At 37.4% G+C, this 18,200-nt stretch overlaps 6 protein-coding genes across 8 annotated transcripts; 5 read left to right on the top strand and 1 right to left on the bottom strand.

The window, feature by feature from the left end:
* Positions 1-212: 212 nt before the first annotated feature.
* Positions 213-6,670, top strand: LOC125586257. Of its 3 annotated transcripts, XM_048756147.1 has the most exons (3): positions 213-2,246; positions 2,601-2,672; positions 4,351-6,670. In XM_048756147.1, the coding sequence occupies exon 3, from the start codon at positions 5,360-5,362 to the stop codon at positions 6,623-6,625; it is 1,266 nt and encodes a 421-aa protein (XP_048612104.1). In that variant the 5' UTR covers positions 213-2,246; positions 2,601-2,672; positions 4,351-5,359; the 3' UTR covers positions 6,626-6,670. The 3 variants fall into 3 exon arrangements, with proteins under 3 accessions (XP_048612104.1, XP_048612106.1, XP_048612112.1); XM_048756149.1 differs by lacking the exon at positions 213-2,246 and having other exon boundaries at positions 2,253-2,672; XM_048756155.1 differs by lacking the exon at positions 213-2,246 and having other exon boundaries at positions 2,253-2,672; positions 4,351-4,993.
* LOC111199963 (glutathione S-transferase T3-like) lies at positions 3,202-4,098 on the top strand. Its single transcript, XM_022690618.2, has one exon. It carries the CDS (start codon positions 3,202-3,204, stop codon positions 4,096-4,098), a length of 897 nt encoding a protein of 298 aa, XP_022546339.2.
* Positions 6,671-7,346: 676 nt separating the features above from the next.
* Positions 7,347-7,990, bottom strand: LOC106418686 (EPIDERMAL PATTERNING FACTOR-like protein 8). The gene is made up of 2 exons (XM_013859437.3): positions 7,793-7,990; positions 7,347-7,698 (listed from the first exon to the last, which is right to left on the bottom strand). The coding sequence occupies exons 1-2, from the start codon at positions 7,887-7,889 to the stop codon at positions 7,490-7,492; spliced, it is 306 nt and encodes a 101-aa protein (XP_013714891.2). The 5' UTR covers positions 7,890-7,990; the 3' UTR covers positions 7,347-7,489.
* A 2,882-nt stretch (positions 7,991-10,872) lies between these two features.
* LOC106408663 (probable polygalacturonase At3g15720) lies at positions 10,873-13,286 on the top strand. Its single transcript, XM_048752541.1, has 9 exons — positions 10,873-10,878; positions 11,494-11,604; positions 11,688-11,825; positions 11,898-12,074; positions 12,155-12,178; positions 12,272-12,479; positions 12,576-12,657; positions 12,759-12,981; positions 13,059-13,286. The coding sequence occupies exons 1-9, from the start codon at positions 10,873-10,875 to the stop codon at positions 13,284-13,286; spliced, it is 1,197 nt and encodes a 398-aa protein (XP_048608498.1).
* Positions 13,287-13,469: 183 nt separating this feature from the next.
* LOC106390496 (pentatricopeptide repeat-containing protein At1g80150, mitochondrial) lies at positions 13,470-15,644 on the top strand. The gene is made up of 2 exons (XM_013830980.3): positions 13,470-15,242; positions 15,328-15,644. Exon 1 carries the CDS (start codon positions 13,844-13,846, stop codon positions 15,020-15,022), a length of 1,179 nt encoding a protein of 392 aa, XP_013686434.2. The 5' UTR covers positions 13,470-13,843; the 3' UTR covers positions 15,023-15,242; positions 15,328-15,644.
* A 289-nt stretch (positions 15,645-15,933) lies between these two features.
* On the top strand, positions 15,934-17,178 carry LOC106390505 (glyoxylase I 4). Its single transcript, XM_013830992.3, has 3 exons — positions 15,934-16,268; positions 16,354-16,459; positions 16,679-17,178. The coding sequence occupies exons 1-3, from the start codon at positions 16,114-16,116 to the stop codon at positions 16,919-16,921; spliced, it is 504 nt and encodes a 167-aa protein (XP_013686446.2). The 5' UTR covers positions 15,934-16,113; the 3' UTR covers positions 16,922-17,178.
* Positions 17,179-18,200: the final 1,022 nt, after the last annotated feature.

Here is an 18,200-nt window from a genome sequence, read left to right as displayed (position 1 = left end):
AAGATAGATTCACATGGATGGATTGAGAGGCCTTATGATTATATTAATTATGGAATATAATTCCACTGCATTCAAATGGTGTCGATTTCTCGGGATACTATTGATAAGTGTTTGGGTGTGGGACTAGGCTCACTGAGTAAACTAGTTACTCATGACTCATTTGTGATGCAGGTAACCAGTAGACGGGAGACCTTACTCTAGGACGGGAAGGAACATCATTAACCAGCGGTAGTTTTATTATCCTTGCAAAGGCGTTTTGATATACTTTATGTATAAGGTTTGTTGACCGAAAACCTCGAGGTTAATCTATAAGATTTTGTAAGATTCTTTTAAATGAATAAGTATATAGTGTATAAAGAATGTTTTTAAAGTATGGGTTCCAAATGATATTAGTCCTTGTCCGGACGAACCAACTATTGGGTATTACTCTTAAGGTTGTAAAGCCTCGGGTTGTACCTAATAGGATATGTGTACTTAGGCGGTTGGCCTAAGGTACCTGGATTTATTTCGGGAACTTCGGGTTAGTCGTTTATGTACACATTGTGGCTTCTCGGTTTGGTTTCAGTTATGAGTGATCGGCTGTGCATGTTCTTGTTTGATTGTTGCACGGCTGGTCGAGTCAACTTATACTTAGACCAGATCGGGGGTGTCACACACAGCCTCTAAGACAATTGTCGGTTTTCCTGATCCACGTGCGTATTGTCCTTTCCAAGCGGTTGGGAAATTCTTCCACTCCCAATGCATGTAGTCAATGCTTCCAACCATCCAAGAAACCCGCGTTTCTCTCCAATATCGAACAACTATAATTATCATCAAACAAAAAACGAATTCAACGAGTTAGAGAAAGTTAAAAGAAGATTACAACTTAACAAAATCAAAGAGTTAGAGAAAAAAAAGCAACGAGCAACGAAGCGGAGAACATATCGATTGAAAAAGCTTAAAAAAAAATTAGAACCGATTGAAACGAAAATGGGTTTTGAATTCGTGTAAGAAAAAATGAGAAGATCCGCTTCCGATTGAAACCAAAATCGATCTGAAACCCTATCTACAAACGCACCCTCTCCCCAAATCGATTTATACCCAAATCGTTTTGAAACCCTAATTTCAATCGTTAAACGAAATCGATTAAAACCCGATAACCCAACCCGATTGAGAGGAATCAAGAAGATAACTAATCTAAATCGAAATATCTACAATTTTAGCCATCGATCTACCTTCGTAAAGCAGACGGAGAGGAATCGCCGAGCTGTCGCCTTTCTCTCGAGAGCTCCTTTTTTTTTCTACGCCGTCGGTCGAGAATAACTTTTCTTTTTTGACCCAACACAACACAAACCGACACCGACCCACTAAAACAATGACACGTACACAAGGATCAACTCCTTAAAATCCTTCTCGACGGGCCAATCCTTAGATTAAGTCGGATAATTATTATTATTATATTACCCCTAACCTAAGAATTAACGCTAAGGATCACACTTGAGCCTCCGTTGCAGTCGCTCTCATAAGTGGGATGATCGTCCTTTCCCCCGCGAGGCGTTCCTCCTCAATTCTCAACCTCTCTTTTCTTCTATAATTATTTTTTATTATTTAATGTATGAGAAATTTAGTGAAGTACTCTAGCTAAAGATACTCTAAGGGCAAGATTAACGGCGTCCCAATGGGATGTCCTTAGCATAAATGACATTTAATTTAAATCAAAAAGAGACAATTATCTAAGGACATATCTAATTTAAGATGTTTTTGTTGTCGTCGTTAGGTGATACGTGGCTTGGTGTGATTGGGCGATGAAACCGGGGTGGGGATAATCGATTTGGGTAAGTGTTGTGATTTAATTTTCTTGCCTTTTCTTCTTCTCGACCGACGAAACGCCTCTCTTCGATCTCCTCTCTTCTCGACCGACGAATCTCGAGCCATCGATCTCCTCCCTTCGATCTCCTCTCTTCTCGACCGACGAATCTCGAGCCATCGATCTCCTCTCTTCGATCTCCTCCCGACGGTTCTCCTGTCTTCTCCACCGACGGATCTCCTCCCGAGGTTTCTCCTGTCGACGGATCTCCTCCCGAGGCTTCTCCTCTCTTCTCCACCGACGGATCTCCTCCCGAGGTTTCTCCTCTCTTCTCCACCGGATTTATTTGACGGATCTCTCGACCGGTCTCTCAACGGTTCTCCCGACGGATCTCTCCACGGTTCTGTCGACGGTTCTACCCTCTCATCAACATCATATTCTGCGATTCGAAGGTGGAAGGGTGGGTGTTCCTCCTCTGTATTCAGTATTTGCATGTAGTTGGTTCTCGATAAACTTGGTTGGGAATTTTATTGTTTTCGGTTTGTGTTTAAACCTGATAGAAATTTTTACGAGTTCATTGCTTTGATTAGTTGATTAATCTGATTGAAAGATTTACCCGACGGTTGTTTTGATTACTTGATTAATCTGAAATAATTTTCGTACTCGTTCATTGCTTTGATTACTTGATTAATCCATCATAAAATTTTAATTGTAGTTACTGGTGTTGATTTATGGATATAAATTATATTTGATGTTCTGTGTGATATGTGTGTTCTTTTTCTGATGTGTGTTCCTTTGCTTCTGAGGTAACTAGGTGAGGTGAGGCTCGTCTAAAGAGAGCCAGTGATACACAACTAGGAAACAACCATTTCGTCCAGTGTTCAAGGTAATTAATCTCCGTCCATAGCATGTAGACTTGAAGTTGACTTGAAGTAGAGTTGATGTAGACTTGCTGTAGACTTGCTGTAGACTTGTAGTAGACTTGATGTGGACTTGTTGTACACTTGAACTCTCTAGTTTGATTGCAACCAAAGCGTCTTGAACACTCAAGTTTGATTGCAACTTTAGCGTGTAGAGTTTAATTATTGTTTGTATATTTATTTGATAGTCTAGTTTGTAATTAACTATCTAGTTTCATTGCTGTGACTTCAAGTAGGCTTGAACTGTTGTTTGTATATTGATTTGATAGTCTAGTTTGTTTTAGGTAGTTAATGCACTGTTATTTTTCTCCCATTATGGTTGTGGGATGCGTATTAAGTGATATGTACTGTGGTAGATAGGTCATTATGGTTGAGTTAATTGGAATTGTCTATTAAACCATCCTTCATAGAGCTCATTCATTCTCCATCATCTTCTTTCTATCTTGTATTCTCTTCCGCTATATTTTCTCTTATTGCTTCTGTCTTCGAATTTCTATGGATCCAAGGATTCCGTATAGCCAGTCCACTGGGTATATGGGCCTTCTTAACAGTCAACAAGGAAGTGTCTGTCCTGAAAACTCTCCATATGAGACATTTCCTTCTCTATCTCAACAGTTCCCTCAGTTTAGTTCACAAGAAAGTGAGGCTCCAACTCCACCTACAGAGATACCCGTGGAGCGTGGGAGGAGACATAAATGGACCCCATCCGAGGACGAGATGCTCATCAGTGCCTGGTTAAATACATCGAAGGATGCTATAGTGGGCAATAACCAAAAGTTTTCAACGTTCTGGAAAAGAGTGGGAGATTATTTCTTCGCAGCTCTGAATGGTGGAGATGGCGGAAATGTTGTTAAAAGTAGCGAACATGTTCATTACAAGCAGAGGTGGCACAAGATTAATATAGAAACCAACAGGTTTTGTGCTTCATATGCGGCTGCGGAGCGACAGATAAGTAGTGGTCAGCATGAGAATGATGTTCTCAAGAAGGCCCATGAGATCTTCTATCTCGATCACCAGTCCAAATTTACACTTGAACATGCGTGGTGTGTGTTGAGGTATGAGCAGAAATGGCTTAACCTCAACACCACTCACGCTACTGTAAGTTCAAAGCGGAAAACCGGTGTATCAGATTCCCAACCTACCACCCCAAATGTTGGTGGAGAAGAGATACGCCCCGAAGGAGTAAAGGCTGCAAAAGCTAATCGGAGTGCAATGGGTAAGGGAAAATCTGTTGCTGACTGTACGGCGGTTTGGGAGCTGAGGAAGGAGGATTTGGAGAGGAAAGAAAAGCTGTCAAAGCTTGCCATCTTAGACACTCTTCTAGCCAGAACCGGACCACTCAGTGAGGCTGAAGAAGTAGCCAAAAACAAGCTCCTCGCCGAGTATTTCTAGAGAGATATCTTTCTGTCGTTTGGTTTCTAAGTTTGTAATGTGGTCGGGGTCTATGTTTTATTTGCTTACTGTTATATGTTTGTTTGCTTCCTGTACTATGTTTAATTTGCTTCGTGGTCGATGTGTACTAAAACCTTTATGAATTAATGTAGTATGTTTACTTGCTCGTTGTCATTCTCCATGATTTCTTGTAATTGTTTGCCATTTTTTAAATTAATTCTCTAATAATATTTATCTTGTAATATTTTGCAGTTTTCGGATTAGCCATGGGTCTTGATTACAGCTATTCACAACCTTCACAGTCCGAGACGTTTGGTGGGGATGGGTTCGAGAGTGAGTACAACGAAGTAGAAGCTCTCATTCAGGAGGACCAAGCTCAATTAGAGTACGAGAACGCTCAGGCCTTTGTGTACCCTCCTCAGCCGGAGGTTGAGTTCGGCATTCCACAGGTTTGCTACTGTGGGAATGCACCGAAGATAGCTACGTCTAAGGATTTCCACAGATACTATACTTGTGGTAATGCAGATGATGGAGAGTGTCATGTGTGGAAGTGGTGGGATGAGGCTGTAATGGAGGAGATGAGAGCCAGAGATCGACACACACTTCAGTTAGATGAGAAGGTAGATGCTCTGACCTTGTTGAGTGACTATGACACTGACCAGACGCTATTTAGACTAGAGAACATGGTCTGTGAGTTGGCTAAGAGTAGATCAACGTGGAGTTTCGAGTCCTTAGTTGCGGCTATGGTTATTGTCTTAGTCTTCATAGGCCTCGTCGTTGTGTTTATCTAATGTGTAATGTGACTGGTAATTAGTGTAAAATGTGACTCTACTTAGCTCTGAATGACTCGGATGTGTAACTTTGTATTAGTGTAAAATGCACTTTCAATCTCCAATTTTTCTTCTAATTATTTACTTTCTACTCGTGACTATAAATTATACAACTCGTGACTATACAACTCGTAATTGAATGACTGGTAAGTCAGTACATGTGACTATACAACTCGTACCCACTTCCATATACATTTAACTCGTGTTATAATTGAGTAGATGTCAAAAAAATGGTTTCAATTGTCACATGATGTACGAAAGGGTCACAAGACAAACAATGTACAATCACAAGATTTTTTCTTCTTCACCTATAAATTATAGAAACATATAAGCTATACAATTACAACACTTCAACTTCTCATATCAAAAACAATTTCTCCAGTATCTACAAATACAATTACAACTTTTTATTTGTTTTTTTTTAATTCAAAATGGGATCTTCTTCTCATTATCATTATCACCGAGAGGATGATGATGATGAATTTGAAACTATGGTAGAAGAATTCTTACAAATTCCAGATACTACTCCTGAACCGAGAAGACGAAAAAAACGTATCCATATTGAGAGAAACCGAGAAGAAGGCCACATGAAGCTTTGGAATGATTATTTTAGCGACACTCCAACATTCCCGCACAATATATTCCGGAGACGGTTTCGGATTAACAAGACATTGTTCATGGGTATTGTGCATCGTCTCTCGCAAGAAATTGAGTATTTTCAACCAAAAGAAGACGCAGCCGGACGGTCTAGCCTATCTCTGCTCCAAAAATGTACCGCAGCACTTCGGCAATTGGCGTATGGTGGTGCGGCTGATGCCGTTGACGAATATATCCGGATGGGTGAAACAACAGCTAGAAATTGTCTGCACCATTTTACCGCCGGAATAATTCAGTTGTTTGGCGATTACTACCTAAGACGTCCAACACCGGAGGATCTGCAAAGGCTACTATATATTGGACAACAACGTGGATTTCCAGGAATGATTGGAAGCATCGACTGTATGCATTGGGAGTGGAAGAATTGCCCAGCCGCTTGGAAAGGAATGTATTCACGAGGAACCGGAAAACCCACAATTGTGTTGGAGGCGGTAGCTTCACAAGACCTCTGGATATGGCACACATTTTTTGGAGCTCCAGGTACTATGAACGATCTTAATATACTTGATAGATCACCTGTTTTTGATGACATTATTAACGGAAACGCTCCGGAAGTCAATTTCCATGTCAACGGAAGGGAGTACGATTTGGCTTACTATCTCGCCGATGGTATTTATCCGAAATGGGCTACTTTTATTCAATCTATCCGACTCCCACAAGGTCCAAAACATTGTTTATTTGCTAAACACCAAGAATTTGTGCGTAAAGATGTTGAGCGTGCCTTCGGAGTCCTGCAAGCTAGATTCGCGGTTGTTAGAAATCCGTCTAATTTATGGGATAAAAACAAAATAGGAAATATTATGAGAGCATGTATCATACTCCATAATATGATTGTCGAAGATGAACGAGATTCCTACGGAAACGCATCAGTATTTGAACAAGGAGAAGATGAGGATCCCACTTTTGTAGTCAGACGACCTACAAATCTCGGTGCTACATTGGGACGTCGAGCAGATGTTCGGGATACACCAGGCCATCACCAATTAAAAGCACATTTGGTTGAAAATATATGGGATAAATTTGGACATCTCCCAATGTAATTTTAAAGTTTCTATGAATTGAATAAAATATGTGTTTGCTTTTAATTCTCTATGTATGTTTTCGATAATTTGTGTGTTATATTAAATATGTAAAATGGAAATAAGTTTTATCTTATATATATGTTACTAATTATTTAAAAAAAAAAAATCCTAAGGACCAAGATTAAGTCCCACCAATAATCATCATTTCAACACAAAGTCCTTACAAATGTCCTAAGCTTAAAATAACAATAAAAAATCATAAGGACACCATTTTAAGGACAATGGATAATGATGCTCTAAGAGCAACTGCAATAGGAGATATTCGTATGGTATCTAAACCATAAAAAGAAAAAATAAAAAGAAATTATAAAAGTGACTTTTAGACACAATCGTATCTAAAAAAACAACATAGTTTTAGAACCCCACAACAATTTGTTATGCCATGTGTTTGTTTGTAAATGGCTTAATTTTTAAACAATTATTAAAACAAAATTTAGCAATTCAGTCGCATTTAAATATCAGTATTATTTGTATAGAACCCATATTTTACATACTCACCGATAAAGGTGCTAATACGGTGCTATAAAGATACATTTCTTACATTTTTGAGACTCTGCACCCATATGTCTATTTTTCGTCGGACAATTGTTTTCTAAATAAAAATATTAATTTTTCAATTTTTAAAAACGTTACCTGGGTTCTACTGATGTGTATGCTCTAAAGAAACACACATGCAAAATTTGAGACAATGAAATGTTTACATATTATAAGATTGTTTAATCTCGAAAGATAACGATGAACCATCATTGATGGGATCATCAGGATTCATGAACATCCATGACAATCAACACAAGCACTACAAACATAATGTATGTATAGATACTATTCTTGAGGTTCAAATATCTTTTCCTGGCATCTACACATCCACTTTACCGGATAGTATGGTTCGCGATCATCATTATCATCATGAGCACCATGAATGTCAAATAGATAAGGAAGGCAAGGCTTGCAATTCAGGCACTTGTTTCCACACGCAGGAGGCTCTGAACCAATAACCGATTCCTTCATCTTTAGTTGTTGATCATGAGCGCCTGCTTGTACATATAAATCAGAGATAACTTCATATATGAGTTTTCTTTTTTTAATAAAGAGAAAATTCTATCAGGGAGACGGATATGTTCATACCAGACATGCAGTGTGGATATAGGAGTGAAGAGAAGATGTTAACAAGGAAAAATGCAGCTCTAAAACCATGTCGTTTATATTTTAGCGACGTGACCATTTCTTCAATATTCCTCAAACACACAATGCCTGTGTTATAGAGAGCATATAAACATGCTTTGGTACATAGATATATATACTAAGTAGCAACGTATGGGTTGGTGCATAATTAAGTATATATTTATATATATATATATAGGTGAATGTGCATAGATAAGTTGCATGGGAAAAGAGCATGTCCCCTTTTCCCGCTGGCCAGTTCGGCTATATATTGATTGCATGTCAATCGTAAACGTGAAATTAAAAGGGTAAACTATTAGTTAATTTTCTTAATGAAAAAGCATCGGATTAATTGAGCAGGCGCTCATGATCAAGTTATATGTGTTTAGTTATATACAATACAAGTATATGTGTTTCAGATCTGAATTATAATGTAGTAGTATTACTTTTTGTGTGTAGCCGGTGAAACACACAAGTCAAATTAATGAAACGTTTAGTCATGTTAATTAACCGGTAAGCCCTCTCAACTGGAACAGGAGTTAGCCATATTAATTAACCGGTAAACGTTTAGTTATGATCATTGTGAAGTTTAGTTAAAATAAAAACTGAAGATACCAAAAAATGAAACAAGATGGGAGTTGGTTAATAGGATGGGGTCATCTCGAACGATGATGTATGTGGGGGGGGGGGGGGGGGGGGGGGGGGGGAGAGGAGACAAGAGACCTGTCGAAGGATACCAATTGGTCCAAAGGACGACTAATCGAAGATAGCTAAAGTATGTCTACGTCGGACAAAACTGAAAGCCTCTTTACGTTTATTCTACTACTACTTATGGAAAAACGTTGCTGTTGACTTAATGCTAACTTGATTTTCAAGTATAGAATCCCAATGCAAACAACAAAAACTTGTTGTGATCTCTTAATTACAGTCTGGTAACAGCAAAAAGAAATTTCCACGTGGCATTCTGCTGATTGTCTTTCTAAGTTTCTAGCGGTCAGGGTTAATGCAAAGAAGATAATCGTAGAGAAGGAAGAAGCATCCCAAAGGAAAATATGATTCTTTCCATAGGGATTAGGGTCTGTCTTGATCTGATGAACTTGTTTTGAAGTTTATTTGACTCTTATCTTTCTTCAGACTTGTTTTAAATTTGACGGATTCTTTATTTTGAATTATTGATCTTTTATGGCTGTCGAATCTCATCATGTGGCAGAAGCCATCTTTATCATCACCACTGATGTCAAAGATGTATGAGAAAAACTGAAGATAGTGTTAGAATTCATACAGGTTTATAACAATTTATAAATCAACCTATGAATTCATATGCCTAGAATCTCATGTCAATACTGAAATAAATCTAGATCTTAAGGTTTCGAATATATCTGGTTATTCTGCAGGGAAAGTTAAATAAATCAAATCAAGATTTCTATCACTGTGCCTCTACAAACTGGATGAAACGAGATGCTAGTGCCGTCGAGATCAAATCTCAAAAACTTTGACAAACTCTTTTGTCTCTCTCTTTATTCAAGTTAGGGTTTTCTCTTAGTCGCCCTTGTCATATAGTCTTTCAGTTTTATAACAAACTTCGACTTAACCTAATTCTCATAATTAGTAACATGGGCCACACCCATTAATTTCTGTATATCTATACCAACGTGAATGAGATCACTATCTCCTTTTCCACGTGATAAGTATAAAATACATATACTTATTATTATATCACATATAATATATATATCCCCTAGACTATATTTGAGAAGTGATTTGTATATGTGTCATCACTATATTAACTTTCACACAAAGATGATGACATAGCTTAAAATAAATATGACATGACATAAATCTAATTGTGACATGTAAAATTTACTATATTTAGATTTATATTTTTGGTAAAAATTTTAAATATAATAATGATGATTTTCTATATACAGATTTATATTTTTTGGAAAAGTTTCATAATATAGTAATAACTAATAAATTTTATATCAAAAATATTTTTTCTCAGTAAATATTCATTTTGGTAAGATTTTATGATACCTAATAACTTTTTTATATCTATTAAAATAATATGTTTTTATATATGAATAATAATTACGAATATTGAAATTTTACATCAATATATGAATCATATTTTTATTATTAAAACAAGTGTAGTTTAAAATATATTTTATCAACGTATATAAGTTATTTTTATTTAATGTATATATTATTAGAAATAATTTATATATTTAAAAATAAAAATATTTAAAAATGGTAATTAAATAAAGAATAATATAATAAAGTAACTTTATAAATTTTAATTATTTTTATCAAAAGTTAACTAATGTAAAATTAAAACGTCAAAGTAAACTTGAATAAATCAAACTAAAACAATTACATTATGGTTTTAATTTTTAAACTAATAAAAGTAAAATAGAAAAATAGAAAAATAGAAAATTTTATTTATATATAACATTTTTAAATATTTTATATCTGCACATGGCGCAGGAGAACACTTAGTATATATATATATATAATGTTATTCCCATAACTCTAATATATTATTGATCCAATTTGCTTATGTTTGTGTCCCGGTAGAATAATGAATTCTTAATTTATAGATTATAAACGGTTTCTAGCCAAACATTATAACCACCTAATATTATATGACGGTCGAATTTCGACGTCACGTAAGTACAATAGATTTCAGGACATTCCCAACAAATAGTCTACTTTGATGAAGTTCATTTGTGTTTATGTCTTGATGAAATCGTCTGGAAGGTTAGACCAAATATTGTATTGTTTGTTGAAATGCTCTTCAGAACTGAGTAGTTAAGAGGCATTACTGGTGCAGAGACTTATAGAGAGCACATACAAATACATGAGCAAGCGGCTCATGAGATTGAAACTTCCTACTGAGACTTAGTTCAACATTTTGGCCGAGTTCTTTGAGGGAGATTATTCTATCTCAAAAATTGTTAGACTACCTGTTTCCCATTTCCCTGGAGGAGATTATGTTGAATTGACTGCATTTGTTCTTGGATTGAATCAAACAAAAGCAATGTAAAATGTTGGTAAAGGTTTTTTGAATCATGAATATTGAAACCTTGTATCTGTAATAATACAGAGAGCATATATAGCAAGTGAATATTGATCTTTTGTTTCGATCAACTAGAAAATCAATATTCACCTATAAATTCTTAATTTAAAGAACTTGTCTAATTTGTAATATTAATTGTAAAATAAAATAAAAAAATGCAAACTTACAATTTTGTTTGGGTCAACTAGAAAATCACTCAAGTTCTTTTTGGGGCTGTTACAAACTCAAAAGGATCGGATATTAAAGGAAAAACTTAAGGAGAAATTATCCTCTATTACTACAAATTAAATACATACAGAGAATCCTTTGATGCTCGTATATATATATTTTTCTTAAAAACCGAACAGAGTGCATGCATTTATTTACACACCAAGCTGTTATGTTATCAATGTGAGGCCTGAATCAATCTCTTATGCTCTCGGCTTATATATGCTTTACGACAATCTGAAATGATTCAAATTCTCAAATCTGATTAGTTTCATTTCTTGTCAAAATGGTAAAGACTCTTTTGACTCTCTCTCAATTAAACATTAAACCTGATTTCAAAAGCCAATACTCATTTTGATTTCTTTTTTTTTTTTTTTGGCAGGATCTTGTTTTGATCGTATTCGTTGCAGTTTTAGGACTTCCCTGGTTAAGCTATGGTGAATCGGTGATGAAATATGGAGCTGTCGGGGATGGAATTTCAGATGATACATCTGTAAGTTATTTGTGTAATGTATATTAAAGTAAAGCTTAAGTTACAAAGTTTAGCTTACCCTAAACATATTTTGACAAAAAAAGGCGTTACAAAAGGCGTGGGACAGTGCTTGTAACGGAAGCTCCAAAATTGGAAGTGTATATGTACCGGCAGGGAAGGTGTTCCTACTTAAGTCTCTTCACTTTACGGGTCCTTGCAAACTCAAACCTCTGATTTTCACGGTAAACCCCCTTACATGGATCACTTTTACTGTAACTAAGTACAGCCTCCAATTAAGTTTATATGTAATATAGATAGATGGAGAGATGAAAGCACAGAGTGATCCAAACAAGTGGCAAAAAGGAGAGAACGGGATAATACCATGGCTCATATTCGAACGAGTGGAGGGACTTGTACTATCTGGACGTGGCTTGTTGGACGGCCAAGGCAAAGGATGGTGGGACATTCATTGTAGAGACCACCCCGGCCCTGTAATTTGTTTGTTCCCTATTTTCAACTTTTTATTTCTTAGCTTATAACTAATCATCTCTATGTAAATATATATTTACAGAATTGCATCTGGCTTGCACCAACGGTAAGTTTTTTTCTTTCTTTCTTACGGAGACAAACTGAAAAAAAAAAGAGCTCGGAGGGATGTGTGAATTATATATTTTTTTCGTCCCTGTAGATGATGACATTCAGCAATTGCAGAAATGTAATATTGAAGAGTTTGAGATTTAGAAATAGTGCACAATCACATATTCTTGTGATGGGAAGCCAAAATGTGCATATCAAAGACGTCAAAATAAAATCTCCGGAGATTAGTCCTAACACCGACGGTGTCCACATCACATCTTCATCTGACGTTTCTATTACTCATTCCGACTTCGCCACTGGTAAATTTATTTAGTTATAATCATTGACAAACAAAAGAAAAGATTTAAAATGCTAACTTGCTGGTTATTTGTGTGTGACCTCGTTATCAAATATAGGTGATGATTGTGTGTCGATAGGAGATCAAGTGCATAATTTGAGTGTTACCTTTGTCAACTGTGGACCTGGTCACGGTGTGAGGTGATTAAAATCTCCCTGATCAACCTCGCAATTAAATTAAATTAAAATATATAGACAAATTAAGGAAGAAGAAGATAATAAGATTAAGAAATGTGAAACAGCGTTGGGAGTTTAGGTAGAGGAGGAACAGAGGTAGAAGTGGAAGACATACGTGTGGCGCACGTTAACTTCACAGGAACGACTAACGGAGCCCGAATCAAGACCTGGCCTGGAGGAACTGGCTACGTCCGTGGAATAGAATTCTTTGACATCCGTTTCTCCAACGTTCAAAATCCCATCATCATTGATCAGTTCTATGGTTGTGCTCCTAATTGCGTTCAGACTGTAAGTATCTTCTTCTAAAATTTTTTGAAAGATTTAAATGAAAAAAAATAAAGTTAATTTTTGTTTAATATGATCAGGAAAAGGCAGTTCACATAGAGAAAGTGAAATATATGAAGATGAGTGGAACGTCGAGGACAGAGGTGGCAATGAAGCTCGAGTGTTCAGGGAAGAATGCATGTTCCAACGTTTTCATGAGAGACATTGACTTGTCTCCAGCCAATGGCATTGGTTCTGTCTCCTCTACCTGCAGCTTTGTACAAGGCTCAACTCAAGGCACCATTCGACCTTCCTCCTGTATCCAGTGAACCACCAATTGACTCATTTAAAAAAAAAAAAATTGTATAAAACTGAAAGTTGAGGTATAAATTGGAGGAATACGATGAAATTAAGGGCCATATTGGAAATAAACAAGAATTAAAGATAAAAAGGCCGATAAAAGAATGTCAGCCCAAAAAGGCCCAAGAGTCACTGAACTTTGCTTCATTGTTTTTCACATTCTCAAAACCTTAAACCTCCGTTCGTCTCCAATCAGTTCCACCGTCGTTAGCCTCCATTCTCAGGGATCCTCAGATCGAAAGCTCTCTCCTTTTCCCCGCGTAGCATCATAGGTTGAAGTTTCCTGTGTTATTACTCGGAGATGGGCTATTGTTGAATCGCATTGGGGTTTTAGGTCTTTTCGATTGAGATGTCATGAGGGTTTGATTTAATCTTCTCTTTCTCTTGGAATCTGGTTTTATTGATTTGGAATGATTGGTTTGTAGATCTTACAAATTGCCAAAAAGACTTAACCTTTGGGGGAAACTAGGTAACCTACATGCTATCGAGTTCAGCATACGGCGGGCATGTTTAGCCTCGAGGGATCATGCTATCTCTGCGTCCCATTCGCAGATTATACCCTTCTCTAGCCACTGGCGTATTTGCTTCGACCTTACACGTTCCAGCTGAATCCAATCAGGAGGAGGCCCCTGCCCTTGTCAAGCTTAAATCTGAGCGAGACCCTGAGAAGCTATTCAACCTCTTTAAAGCCAACGCCACTAACCACTTGGTCTTCGAGAATCGTTTTGCTTTTCAAGACACGGTTTCTAGATTAGCCGGGGCACGCCGGTTTGATTTCATAGAGGATCTGCTTGAGCATCAGAAGACGCTTCCACAAGGTCGGCGCGAGGGCTTCATTGTTAGGATTATTATGTTATACGGCAAGGCTGGGATGACCAAGCACGCTCTCGATACTTTCTTCAGTATGGACTCGTACGGCTGCAAGAGGAGTGTTAAATCCTTCAACGCCGCGCTTAAAGTCTTAACTTTGAAACCTGATCTCCACACCATCCAGGACTTCCTTCTCCATGCTCCGTCCAAGTATGGGGTTGTAATGGATGCCTTTTCGTTTAACATTGCCATTAAATCTGTTTGTGACATGGGGTTTCTTGACAAGGCGTCTCTGGTAATGAAGGAGATGGAGAAGTCTGGCTTGAAACCAGACGTAGTTACTTATACCACACTTATATCGGCGTTTTACAAGCATGATAGGTATGTGATTGGGAATGGACTGTGGAACCATATGGTGCTCAAGGGGTGTAAGCCTAATCTCACCACCTTTAATGTTAGGATTCAGTTTTTAGTGAATAGGGGGCGAGCTTGGGATGCAAATGATCTGTTGATGTTGATGCCAAAACTCCAGATGGAACCGGACAACGTGACGTATAACATGGTTATCAAAGGGTTTTTCGTAGCGGGGTTCCCTGAAATGGCAGAAAGAGTTTATACAGCGATGCATGGTAAAGGTTACAAACCCAATGTGAAGATCTACCAGACGATGATTCACTATTTGTGTAAGGCGGGAAAGTTTGATTTGGGTTATACCATGTGCAAGGATTGTATGAGAAAGAAGTGGTACCCGAACTTGGACACAGTTGGTGTGTTGGTGGACGGGCTTGTGAAAAAAGGCCAGCTTGATCAAGCTAAGTTGATTATGGAGTTGGTTCACAAACGAGTTCCTCCTTTCAGCTCAAAACAGTTGATCCCACTTAAGTCCATTTTGTAATTTGTTTACATGGAGTAGAACAAATTTTGCTACGACTATGCGGGGACAGAGGATTCTCTTTCTTTATTACCCCTGAGTTTCTCTTTGTATAGTTGTGGTTGGAACTGGAAAACGGATGTTATTAGGAGGCACACTAACATCTTTCTTGACGGATTCAAATATATGTTCTTCCATGCCCTCTCTCTCTCAGGATAAATTGGAAAACTCCAATGAATGCTGAGTAAGTCATGGATGTCTTCAGTATCAAAGTTTTGCTTGTACAGATGTAGTTGTTTACAAGATGTTATGTTCTCTTTTGATTTCAGGTCGAGAGCAATATGGCATTGGCAAATTTGTGAACAGTCTTTTGCCATGTGCTGGAGAGTAGGTGACTCTGGTGATGCACACACGCGTGGCTTAAGTATTGAGTTAGCCGTGGAAAAATCATCTTCTGGCCAAAAGAAAAGGTGGGGTTCCGTATCAACAACAGCAGAGACTTTCCTGCTACAGTATAGGAATAAACAAAAGAAGAATATACTTGTTTTCTTTAGAAGATTCAAGATTCACAGTCGTTGTTTTGTTTGATCAAACAATATTCTTTGTATTATGAAAATAAATACATAAAACTTTTGAGACCACAAATGAGAAAGCAAACAATGTTTTATTTGGTAACGGCAGATTTGTGGAACTCACAAGGACGGGGGCTTTGTAAAACTTGATACGTGTTTGTTGATAAGAGTAATTTGAGGAGTTGTGGGTCCAAAGTTGAATGACATCATATGGATGCGTTATAGTACTATGAATCTCAGTGGTAAGTTAAAACACATGACGATGATGATATGGTCGAGGAAGGATAATGATAGAGAAGTTGCGTGGGTTACTCGATCACGACACATATTACATACACACACGTGTACAATATACATCAATCTCTTTGTTATAATCGATCATTCCTCCCCTTCGTCTATTAACTGCAAAGTCCATATTTTCCGGATTTAAATTTTCCAACGGTGGTTTTTGTTCATACGTATCTTCGAGAGAAAGAAACTCTTCTGTTCTGTTTTGCCTTTTGGATCGTTCTTGTTTCTTTGTTTGCTTGTCCGGGAAAGAAAATGAAAGAAAATACGGGAAACCCTCTCCATCTCAAGTCGTTGAACCACATATCGCTTCTATGTCGATCCGTGGAGGAGTCTATGAACTTTTACCAACACGTTTTAGGTTTCCTCCCGATCCGGAGACCTGGCTCTTTTGATTTCGATGGCGCATGGTACATGTTTTATATTACTTTCAATATTTCTTTTAAAATTACTTTCAAATTTTCTCTTTTGAATATTTTGTGTATGTGTGAGTAGGTTGTTTGGTCACGGAGTTGGGATTCATCTTCTGCAATCTACAGAGCCTGAGAAACTACTCAAGAAAACTGAGATCAATCCCAAGGATAATCACATTTCTTTCCAGGTACCCCACCCTTTTTGTCTTTTTTATATCATTTTTCCTTGTTTTCTTCATGTTGTAGACATTCAGTTTGTATTTATGAAGGAGGATAGGTGAAATCTGACACCATATTAGTTTACTTGACATAAAAGTAAAAGACACACAAATAGAGAAGGGTTAACCAGAGCCGATTTATTTCAGTTTGATGGAAGAAACTTAATTTGTGTGTGTTGGTGAATGCAGTGTGAGAGCATGGGGGCGGTAGAGAAAAAGCTCAAGGAAATGGGAATAGAGTATGTGAGAGCAGTGGTGGAAGAAGGTGGCATCCAAGTCGACCAGCTCTTCTTCCACGATCCTGATGGCTTCATGATTGAGATTTGCAACTGCGACAGCCTCCCCGTTGTGCCTCTTGCAGGAGAGATGGCTCGTTCATGCTCTCGTGTCAACATCCACCAACTGGTCCAGCCACCTCAGATCCACCCCTAGACTCTTGTCATCTCCCTCCCTAGCTCAATGATTTGTTAATAACTTGCGTATAACATTTTAATTTGTCTCTTTCATTTGCATGTTAATATTTGCGTGTAATAAATAAGACTATGAGGTTGATGTGATTCTTTTAGCCGGGGAAATGATCATTTGCTTTCCTCTAGTCTCTCTCCCTTGTGTGTTAATATTTGCGTGTAATAAGACTCTTTGTTGAGATTGATGTGATTCATTAGCCAGGAAAATGACCACTTGCTTCACTCTAGCCTCTCTCTCTCTCTGCTATTTAGTTGAGAAAACCAAACTCTCTCTTGATAGTTGTTTGCTTGGTAACATTTATGAAAATGAAGAGATGTTACTTATAGCACAATTGAAACATTGGAAGCATGCAGATCTAGCTAGGTCAAGTTTAGATATGTTATGGAATAATCACACATGAGACATGATCTCCTTTTATATGTACATAAGTTATATATCAATCATCGCCCTGAAGAAGAAGCTGTCTCCTGAAGTTTTGGATGAAAGCTTCTGCGCATTTGTCCACGTCGTGATCATGAATCGTTGGCCTGCTCTCTGGATTATTGCCGTTTGAAGGAATTGTCACCGACCTTCTCTTCTCTGTAATAACCTTCTTGGAGTTGGTAACATTACGTAACTGCACAGGAAGTTGTTGTACAGAATTCATCTTCCTGTCCTTTATGTTTGTTTATGTGTGGGTACTCTGATGTTTTGGATAATATGGTGAGTGAGTGATGATTTGGGGGTGTATTTATAGGATTATTTGTTATCCCTTCACCTGAGTCTTTTTAATCCCTACGGAAACAACTTGGAATTTTTGTAAGGAATAATTTAATAAGAGATCGAATGTTTAGTTTGACGTTTAGATAAGTAACAATCATATCATATCCTTTCATCACTTATCCACTTAAATCTAAGCCAGTAACAAAACTAAACATATATCAGCAACTAGTTAAAAGAAAATCATGCAAATTATGCCTTCCCTTTCTAGTAATATAATCCAATCCAACTAGATCATATACTCTATAATATGTTTCTATATTAAAATAGGAAATTAAGCATAAAATCTAAGGTTCTCTTTGGAGAAAAGGAATGGCATACAATAAAATCTGACCTAACAGCTTGATTAGATTATTCAAAGGCTACAAGCTTTAGAACACTAGGAGGTGGGGGAGATAAGTCACCGAAAGGCATCATTCTTGACTAGTTGACTGTCATTTTCGCTGCTCCTAGTCCTATGACCCTTCTCTTTTTTAAGGTTGAC

This window comes from Brassica napus, chromosome A2 (assembly GCF_020379485.1).
Source record: "Brassica napus cultivar Da-Ae chromosome A2, Da-Ae, whole genome shotgun sequence".
Taxonomy (NCBI): Eukaryota; Viridiplantae; Streptophyta; class Magnoliopsida; order Brassicales; family Brassicaceae; genus Brassica; species Brassica napus.
The sequence above is the reverse complement of the archived record's forward strand: the minus strand, read 5'-3'. Positions and strand labels throughout refer to the sequence as shown.